The 10685-nt window shown below is 38.8% G+C and overlaps 1 protein-coding gene across 1 annotated transcript; it reads left to right on the top strand.

Moving 5' to 3' along the window:
• The first annotated feature begins 3008 nt into the window (after nt 1–3008).
• LOC121398201 lies at nt 3009–8042 on the top strand. The gene is made up of 4 exons (XM_041577051.1): nt 3009–3325; nt 3981–4107; nt 5402–5469; nt 7195–8042. The coding sequence occupies exons 1-4, from the start codon at nt 3022–3024 to the stop codon at nt 7611–7613; spliced, it is 918 nt and encodes a 305-aa protein (XP_041432985.1). The 5' UTR covers nt 3009–3021; the 3' UTR covers nt 7614–8042.
• Nucleotides 8043–10685: the final 2643 nt, after the last annotated feature.

Genomic DNA, 10685 nt, shown 5'->3' on the forward strand with positions numbered 1-10685 from the left:
AGAATAAAAAACTACTCACTCTTCAATCTCCATATTCGTAAATTTGGTTAACGGGGCACATTTACTAAAGTAAAGTAAAATCCTTTGAATTCGAATATCGAATTCGAAGGATTTTAGTGCAAGTCCTACGATCGAACTATCGAATAAAAATCATTCGATCGAACAATAAAATCCTTAGAATCGAACAATTCGAAGGATTTTTCTTCAATCAAAAAAAGCTTAGAAAAGTGATGGGGAAGGTCCCCATAGGCTAACATTGTACCTCGGTAGGTTTAAACTGCCAAAGTATGTAGTCAAAGTTTTTTTTAAAGAGACAGTACTTCGACTATGGAATGGTCGAATAGTCGAACGATTTTTAGTTTGAATCGTTTGATTCGAAGTCGAAGGTCGTAGTAGCCTATTCGAAGGGCGAAGTACCCAAAACATTACTTTGAAATTTTAAGTATTTTTCATTCGAATCCTTCACTCAAGCTTAGTAAATGTGGCCCCAAGTAACTCTAATAGTACATTCGTTTATACAATTCCACTCAGATTCTGTAAATGTTACTACCAATTCCTGTTTCCCTTTCTGGCGATGTCTGTCTATGATCATTTTCTTCCACCAGCATTCTGTACATTCCGGTCTATCTTGTCACATAAACCATTGTTCATATGGAGTATCGGATGGGCCTTTTATATCTATTACTCCAGTCGTGCACAAAAAATGTTGTATTTGCATCAGACATAACCTATCCAATCCACTCATTGAATTCATGGGTAAAATATCCTGTAATAGCTTACATTTTCTGTCCATCATAAATTGATATGCAAAAAGGACCCTCCTTTCAACCATTTTTTAAAGTTTTCAGAGCATAAGTCCAGTTAAAAGTCCAGATTATAAAGACTGGGCGTAAACCTCAACTGTAAGTTCAAGAGATGTTTTTTATATTTTACCATGTCCCGTATTTTGATAATCCCCTGCAAGAACTGGACCAAACTTCCATTCCTGTTGATGATTATGTTTTAGTAACCATAGGATTGAATCTAGGGGAACTGGGGAACAGTGCTGTTCTATCTTCACCCATAGTTTTAAATCTGCCGAAAAGAAGATATCAAACATCCTCTGTAGAACCACCAAGACACATTTAACTTTAAATTCGCAAAGTCTTTAGTAAGAAATTACTTACCGATTCTCTGATTGCGCTCCTCTTCAGAAACGGTGACAAGTAGGGTTGCCACCTGCCCGGTATTTAACCGGCCTGGCCGGTAAAAATTAGGCTTGATCCCAACGTTATTAATGGGAAAAATGCATAAAAATATAGGAAAGCCGTCGTTTTTTCAAGAAAAGGTGACAACACTAGCGACAGGGCGATGATCCATCTTGTGGCACTCGATTTCTCCTCCCTGGCTATCTCCTATAAGGAAGGCAGGGAGGAGAAATTGAGTGCCGCACGATGGATCATCATACATAACATAATCATCAACAGGAATGACAGTTTGGTCCAGTTCTCACGGGGATTATCAAAATATGGGACAAAATCAACAATGTCTCTGTATTTCTTTAATTGCTGCTGCAGCAGCTGTGGAGGCTTCCTCAGGCTCATTTATAAACATTGGGAAAATTTGCACCTGGGCAATAACCCATCGCAACCAATCAGATAATTGCGTTCATTGTTTCCATGAAAATGGCTGAAACAATGTAATCACCGATTGGTTGTTAAGGATTACTGCCCAGGAGCAAATGTGCCCAGTGTTTATAAATGACCCCCCTGTGTGATTTGTAGGGAGGACTGAAGCTGGCAAAGTTGTTCACTCAGAATCTGTGCTGTGACAGGGGAGCTAGCAGTGGTGTGGTGGGGTTCAGGTTGGCTAGGTGAAGGAGCTAGCAATTCAAATAGTGGAGAGCGTGCGTTACCAGGGTCAGGAGGGTATCTGTCTATCCCGCTCGCCTCTTGTAGCTCTGCTTCCGACTCGGCACCATCTTGGCTGCTTTCTGTTTGTCTAGCCCGTGTACTTTGTGGAGAAAAGGCAACACGGTAGTTCACTGATTGTGGACACCTCAGGAATCTTGTTAGCCCGGCTGGGTATTAATTCAACATGTATGAAGCTAATTTTCAGACTGTAGTAGGGTCCCTTGTATGGAGCTCCTAGAAAGTGCATGTGCTATCCACCATAGTTGGACACCCCCCTGTTTTTTGTATTTTTGTTAAATTAGGACAAGAAGGAAAATTCCTCCCTGTTTGGTCTTTGTGTACATGCAAAATGATCATTACAAGAAGCATACTTATCTGAGCAGATGGATATGGAGAAATATCATTTTTAATGACTTTGTCCTTTAAATATTATTATATTCAGATGGTACATATGTCTGTTGGTATGTATACCTGTTTTAGTTTGTTGACTCAACTCATTCTGATCTCCATTTTCCACCTACCCGATGTTTTCTGGTCTCCTCATGTCATACCTTTTCTTTTTCTTTTGATTGTGTTAGAATGCAGTGGAAGTAGAGGTTTCCCTGATGATATTTTTCTGCTGCAGAGGAAACTACCTAGTGCAACATTATAATTTATAAGCAAATCCCTCTCCTCTGAGAAGAGTGTAGTTTCTATGGCAAATAATGTCATTTAGGGATTGGACAACTGGTGGGATATTGAACCATGAATCTCCCTTCAATATTACCAGTGTCAGTGTTGTAATCCTGTTTGTTTTTACAGTAAAAGTGAATTATATTGGCAAAAAGTCAAAATCATAAAGTACACAGCTCTTATTTGCAGAACAAAGTATACTCAAATAAACTCAAGTAGATAAGGGACCAGGAGAAAGAGATGTTCTGATCCCTTATAAAAACCATAAAGAACAGAAAGTAGAGAAAGTTTTTTACTCGATATAACAAGTCAAAACGAAACTTCTATTTTGAAACCAGCAGATATTTAATTAATGATTATCTAAATTACCCTCAATAAAAACATTTTAAGTGTATGAAGACTCTGAAGAACCAACAGAGAACTTGTGAGAAGAGAAGGAGCCATGGAGACAGAGAAGATGAAAGAGTACATTATGGATTTCAGCCTGGATAACTGTGCTCTGGGGAATCAGGGCTATAACAGGATTCTCCTGCAGTTGTTTGGCTATCAGGGTCATGGCAAATCCTCATTCATTAATTCCTGTAAGTACGTAATTGATGACAGTGAGTATAGAGAATTTGCTAACGTTGCTAAAGGAGAAAATGAATCTGAGACAAGGAAAAGAAGTTCATATAAACTGACAGAGAATGTGACTTTGGTGGATAACAGAGGGGCAGGAAAAATGAGCAAGATGGAGACAGGAGAAATCTACCTTCAACTGGGTGAGTGAGAGTCAGAAATACAAAAACAAGTCATGTATGTAAGTTAAATGACATAAAGATTTAGATGTGCCCCTGATCTGCCTTGGGTATGCTTAAAGGATCAGTAACGTCAAAAAAATAGAAGTGTCTTAAAGTAATGAAAATATAATGCAGTGTTGCCCTGCACTGGTAAAACTGGTTTGTTTGCTTCAGAAACACTACTATTGTTTATATAAATAAGCTGCTGTGTAGCCATGGGGGCAGCCATTCAAAGGAGAAAAGGCTCAGGTTACACAGCAGATAGCAAATAAGCTCTGTCTGTCTAATGGTGTTATCTGTTATCCATTAGTTATCCTGTGCCTATAGCTGTTTTTCAATTTCCGCCATTGCTCTCCAGCAGCTTGTTTATATGAACTATAGTAGTGTTTCTGAAACAAACAGATCAGTTTTACCAGTGCAGGGCAACACTACATGATATTTTCATTACTTTAAAACACTTACATTTTTTGGTGTTACTGTTCCTTTAACTACGTCTGCAAGTCAACCCATTTCCAAACACAGGCCCTATATAAATATTGGTTAAATAAATAATATAAATAATATAAACAAATGCTTTCAAGGTCCTTGCAGATAATGTGTTTTGTTATAACAATGTCACGTGTTTTTCTTTGTTCAGGAAATTTTTTACCACTGGATAAAGAAGTCGAATGGCAAACAAATTTTGGTGACATGGTGAATAAAGTGTTGCGGTCGGAGGGGCAGGAAGTGGCTGCAGACTTTATTGTTCCAATATTTGTGTACAGGTAATAGACAACAATAAAATGCGCAATATGCATAAATTGTATAACTGAACTGTAGATACAGCAGTTTAAGGGGACAAGACAAAATTATACTAAGGGATCCTGTCATCAGAAAACATGTTTTTTTCAAAACACATCAGTTTTTAGTGCTACTCCAGCAGAATTCTGCACTGAAATCCATTTCTCAAAAGAGCAAACAGATTTTTTTATATTCAATTTTGAAATCTGACATGGGGCTAGACATTTTGTCAATTTCCCAGCTGCCCCTGGTCATGTGACTTGTGCCTGCACTTTAGGAGAGAAATGCTTTCTGGCAGGCTGCTGTTTTTCCTTCTCAATGTAACTGAATGTGTCTCAGTGAGACATGGGTTTTTACTATTGAGTGTTGTTCTTAGATCTACCAGGCAGCTGTTATCTTGTGTTAGGGAGCTGCTATCTGGTTACCTTCCCATTGTTCTGTTGTTTGGCTGCTGGGGGAAAAGGGAAGGGGGTGATATCACTCTAACTTTCAGTACAGCAGTAAAGAGTGATTGAAGTCTATCAGAGCACAAGTCACATGACTTGGGGCAGCTGGGAAATTGACAATATGTCTAGCCCCATGTCAGATTTCAAAATTGAATATAAAAAAATCTGTTTGCTCTTTTGAGAAATGGATTTAAGTGCAGAAATCTGCTGGAGCAGCACTATTAACTGATTCATTTTGAAAAAAAATTTTTCCCCATGACAGTATCCCTTAAGTTTGTCTTTTCGTTCTACTCGTAAAAGTAGGAAGCCGGAAGAGGATCCATCCGTGGTGCTCACTGGTATAACCCCCGGCTGGTGCAGTTTTCTGCTGATAGGCGCACTAGCCTGGGGTTTCAGGTAAGTCAATACAATCACTTGGGGGTGCCTAACATTTGGCACCCCCAAGTGCTGCAAGCCTTTCCTTCTCCTTTAAGGAAGAAACTGCTGCCACTTGTGTACAATTTACGTAAGGAGATACTCATTTGCATTCGTAAATAACGCACCTCAATTATGGTGGAATTCTTCATAATCAAATGTATTTTAAGTAACTGCTGTTACTTTGGTTACGAAGTATAAGGTCATTGGGGAGCAATTCCAAGTGTGATTAAAAATGAATGTGTCATTGTCCCATTAACAAAGACCTAGTTGTGCTCTTCCACTCAAGGACTCATGTTGCACATTTAATAGATGAATAACTGGAAAATGAAATGTGCACATTTAGTACATACATATGTATATATAGTGTAAATAGTAAAGGGCATACTTATGAATCTGGGTTTGTCTACTTTTTCAGTGGAAAAACTGGAATGGGAAAAGATGCCGACCTTTCGGAAATAATTTCCAGTGCCAGAGAAATAACAGGTAAAACTTGCTCTTTGCATGGGATACAAATATATAAATAAATTTGCTACAATTTCTTTAACGTTATATAAAGTTATATAAAATGTCTTTGACCTCAAATACTCACGTTCTATAAATTGGGACTGGTTACACACACTTAGGGGGTTATTTATAAAGGTCCGAATTTACCTCAATATCGGCTGCCCAATTAACTGGCCAATGCTGTACTTGCCCCAAGGAAAATGTAACTTGCCCAATTTCTGTCCAGATAAGCTGTAGGGAGGGCCAATTCATGGACAGATAAGCTACTGACTTGGTCTGAAACAGCCAAATTGACAGTTTATATATGACTATGTACTGCCAGCTTAAAGGACCAGTAACACCAAAAAATGTTATCTAAAAATTCCATTCCAAATGCTATAATAATAGCCATACCCTAATAGATTGATATAAATTACCTAGCTGTTTTTTTCAAAAAATGTCAAAATAGCCTTTCCCCATGACTCTCTGTAAAACGGTGAAAAGGCGACCAGTTCCCACAGCGTGCTCGCTCCCGACGTGTTCCTCCACACAGAACCGGAAGTGAGGAACAGGAAGTCGGAACACAGAGAGAGCAGCCGGGAGGTAAGGTGGTGACAGTCCGAGCACCATGAGAGAACTGCCGAGGGGAGGGAGACTACAGGGAGGGAAAGGCTGTGTGCAGACAGACTGCAGTGAGAGAAATGCTGGGCGGGAGGGAACCAAATCGCTGGGCAGAAGAGGGGGCTAGAGGCTGCTCTAAGATAAGAAATGCTACGTGGGATCAAACGAAACAGCTGGACAAACGAGCGGGGAAAGATACAGAAAGGCTGCAGGGGGGGAGGAGAGACATAAATTGTGGAAGGAAGTGAAAGGCTTGTGAAGAGAGTCTGCGGGCGAGAGAGACATGCTGTGTGGAGGGAACAGAACGGCTGTTTGTCCAGCCGTTCCGTTTGATCCCACGAAGCATTTCTTATCTTAGAGCAGCCTCTAGCCCCGCTCTTCTGCCCAGCGATTTGGTTCCCTCCCGCCCAGCATTTCTCTCATCGTAGTCTGTCTGCACACTGCTCTCCCCTCGGCAGTTCTCTCATGGTGATAGGACTGTCACCACCTTACCTCTGTGTTCCGACTTCCTGTTCCTCACTTCCGGTTCTGTGTGGAGGAACACGTTGGGAGCGAGCACGCTGTGGGAACTGGTCGCCTTTTCGCCATTTTACAGAGAGTCATGGAGAAAGACTATTTTGACATTTTTTGAAAAAAACAGCTAGGTAATTTATATCAATGTATTAGGGTATGGCTATTATTTTAGCATTTGGGATGGAATTTTTAGATACAAATTTTTGGTGTTACTGGTCCTTTAAATCTTTGACCTCTTTCCTCAACCAACTTGGAATTACATTTTTTAAGTTTTTTTGATGACAGAAAAGGCTTGTTTGTCATAGATTTGCCATAGGTTTTTTAAGCCCATTGAGTATTTTTTTTAATGGAAAACTGCAGTGGTGTAACTTGGGATTGACAATTCAATTGAGGGGAATCCTGTCTGGTTTTCCTACATGTGGACAGCAGGAAAAGAGGAATAAATTCTGAAAGGTTCTACAAAAGTTTTTTAATGAAAAAGTTGAATTTTTTTTAAACAAATTGAATGAATCAGAATAAGTAGAGATACATCATCGATTCAATAGACTATTTATATTATATAAATAATTTGTTCATTATTTTTCCTCACAGGCATTGACCCAGCTGTTGTTATTACCCATGAATTGTGTATTTCTGCTGATAAACTGAAACAACTAGGAGATAGATTTAGAGAAAAGGGGGCAAGGAACATCTACCCTGTAGAAAACTACACCGAAAAGGATAAGCTGAAAACCAGAGGAAAACATACAGCCATCTTAAAGTGTCTCTACGAGTCCCTTATGGATGTTGAATTCAGAATGAACAACAAATTGGATCCTATTCAGGAAAGAATCCAAAGGAAAGAGTTCCTTATTTCCTATGCCCATAACAGAGCATTAGAAAAACAAAAAGAGAAGTATGAGCATGAAAGATTTTTGGAGAAAAAGGCAATGGAAAGGGCATTAGAAGAAGAAAGGGAAAGAACAAGGCAAGAAAAGGCAAGAAATAAACCTTGGTACCAGCTCTGGTGATATTGAACTAGAAAGTGTAGGAATATGCTTAAAATCATGATTCTTATGCCTTCACCTTTAAATTCTTATATTACATGGTTAGTTGCTTGTAACTGCAATTGCAAGGTTCAGTTAAAATACAGGATCAATATTATCTGTACAACTTGTAGAAGCTGCATACTGTTACTGAAATATATGTAACTTCAGCTGTTGCACTTTAGTTATTTCTGTAACTTTGACATTTCTGTAACTTTGACATTTTGCTTCCCCCACCCTATGGAACTTTGTTTGCGTCTTCTAAATGTAACACATGCTCTATTCCTGTGATTCTGCACACTGTGCTATTTGTTGTCTCTCTCCTTGTATGCGGTTAAAGGAGGGGCCATAGGGGGCATGCAAAGAATATAAAATCTAGCTTTACATGCTAATAAACAGACAAGTTTTGCATCATATCTTGTGTGGTGTACTGCTTGTCTCCCAGAGATCTCTGGATCCTAAGTGAGGGTCTCTAAGGGCGTGGTAGGTGGAAGGGCGGTCAAGGACCGAAAACCCTACAGGTTTCATGTCTCACTATGTGACCTGACTGAATCCAGACTCCTGGACTATTTTCAACCCTCCCTAATTCACTGCATTATCTCTACAATTGATCTCTATCTATCTGTAACTTCCTAATTTATTGCCCATGAATCCCTTACACTGATCTAACAGTATATATGCTGTGCCTTTCTAGTTTTCATTTGTATTTTGCCTGACGAAGGGACCTTGGTGATCCGAAAGCTTGCAATCTATTTTTATTGTTAGCCAATATAGGTATCACTTCTGCAATACTTTTTGTATTTGTTTGTTTTTTTATTTGTTATTTTTGCTACTTTTTTTGATCTAATCAGAAATCTCCATATAAAAAAAATCTCCATAAAACTATACATATCTGGTATTGGCACATTCGAGACACTTGAGGCTTTCCAAATTAGTGGATTTTTTGTACATAAAATAAAATGTTTTTCTGTTATGAATCCCTATATCATGAAAAAAAGCTATTTTTATTTATTTTTTTTGTATTTCGAGCTCTAAAGCTTGGTCCAGCAGATTTAAAAAGTTCAGGTTCTCCTAAAAAAAATGTATAGTTTTCCTAGGTAAACTAAACCCCCGCCCAGGAAAAGCCTCTAAAATGAGAGAGCACAAAATGTTCAAAAAACATCTGTCATTGAGTGAAAATGAAATGCGAAATTCCTCTGCCACTTAAAGGGTTAGGACATTGAGACGTTTTGTGCCTTAAGCTACCCAAAAATGTCCTCCCCTTTAAACAAAACAGGGATTGTTTGTCCATATATTGCAATACATTCAGATTAACCAACTACATCAAAGTCATCCAGGCTCAGACATATCTGATTACTTGTCACTATGTTGGCCGTTTGTTTCCATCATTTCTCTTTGATTATTATTCCATATAACTGTTATTTGTGTTTCTCTCTTCATTTTGAAGAGTCAAATAAACCTATTACAGTCTCTGTACTGATGAGAAAAATGTATAACGAGGCAGTAAAATTCTTAATGAACCACCCAAGCACCGCTTACGATTTCCATTGTGACCTATAAAAGACTTGTTGCCAATCATGTCTCCTTCAGCGGCCAATGAGCATGTGCTTATGAGGACATTCATCCCCTTTGCTGTTAACGAATAAAAACATGGAAAGACACAGCCCATAGGCACAAGCTTCCATCAAACAGTCAAACAGGGTATTGCATTATAGTGGAACAAGTTTAATAAACATGACCATTCTGTTAATAAGAACAAAGAAGTTCTCAGGTTATCTCTAGGAAAGGGGAATATCAAATTATCCTTTTTTGTAAAAAGGGACATAATGGTATTTGGCAGCAGCTGTAGTCAGACACACCACCAAACAAAGTGCAACATTATTTTGCAAGAAGCTTCATAACTTCTCTTTCAAACCTTAAATAATATAACTCAAAATATTGCAAAATAATATGCAATAATCCATAACAATGCAAATATCTGCCCAACAGTATTCCTGGAATAAGCCAGTAGTTGTGCAGTAGCATAACTAAAAAGTAATTATGCGTCTCCAACCCATGGACACTCATTTCCTACCTTCTTAGCAGTCTTAGGGTCTATTTCACCGATTCCACCAACGATTTCACCACTGTATCATCCAATGATAGTCTATACAAACATAAAAGTGGACTTCTCTTAAATTAGAGAAGATGGCGTCGAAAGAGAAGATGATCATTAGGGCTCCTCTTCTGTTGGCATATCAATTTCCTCAATGTTTTATCCTTTTATTAACTCCTCTGATTTACTGGCTGCAACCCATTTATATCTGTTCTTCAATGCAACAAGATGCTCTTACTTCCAGTGTTTTTCCTCTCATTGAGGCTTGTCATTGCTGATTGGTGCATTGGGCTTTTCACTAGGGCTGTGTAAGGATGAGGAGCACATAAATGGTATTATGGCCTAAACACAAATGTTGATGATGCCTTGCTACTTACTCTGGGAGCATATGTTTTCTTCTCATAATAATTTTGTATGCTTAGTGTGATAAAACAACTTTTCAACCTGAAGGGAACAATCTTATATAAATGTATCCCAATAGGCCCTCCAACACTGCTGCAATAATTGGTTTGTCTATGTTAACCTTTGCTATATGTGTTGAGGTTGTGTAGCTAGACTGCATTCTTTGGTTCTTCCAATTGGCAATTGGTAATTGGGTAATTGAACCCTACTGGGGGCAAACAAAGCCAGGACCCTTGGGTTATACAGTAAGTAATCTGATAGACAAAGTCGGCTCCAATTACCCCATGTAAGAGCTCTGAACTAGACTAGTCGACTTAACTGCACATGCTCACCAAATGGAACCCCATTGATCCAGCAGTACTAGCTATATTTGCCATATCACAATTCAGGGCACTATAATGACCCACCTAGAATGTCATGTGATTGGTCCCCTTTGGTAGCTGCATTTTGTGGTTGGCAGAAAGACGGGGGCTTCTCCCTTTCTGGCTTACAAAGGTGGCTGCCAAGAATGGCAATTTGTTAGTCTAGTTATACACATGGAAGATCATAGAGACTGCCCA

This window comes from Xenopus laevis, chromosome 9_10L (genome assembly GCF_017654675.1).
Source record: "Xenopus laevis strain J_2021 chromosome 9_10L, Xenopus_laevis_v10.1, whole genome shotgun sequence".
NCBI lineage: Eukaryota > Metazoa > Chordata > Amphibia > Anura > Pipidae > Xenopus > Xenopus laevis.

Coding starts and splice junctions, on each gene's coding strand:
- LOC121398201 (XM_041577051.1), top strand. CDS start 3,022: ATGAAAGAGTACATTATGGATTTCAGCCTGGATAACTGTGCTCTGGGG. Junction 3,326..3,980: donor AGAAATCTACCTTCAACTGG/GTGAGTGAGAGT, acceptor TTCTTTGTTCAG/GAAATTTTTTACCACTGGAT. Junction 4,108..5,401: donor GTTCCAATATTTGTGTACAG/GTAATAGACAAC, acceptor CTACTTTTTCAG/TGGAAAAACTGGAATGGGAA.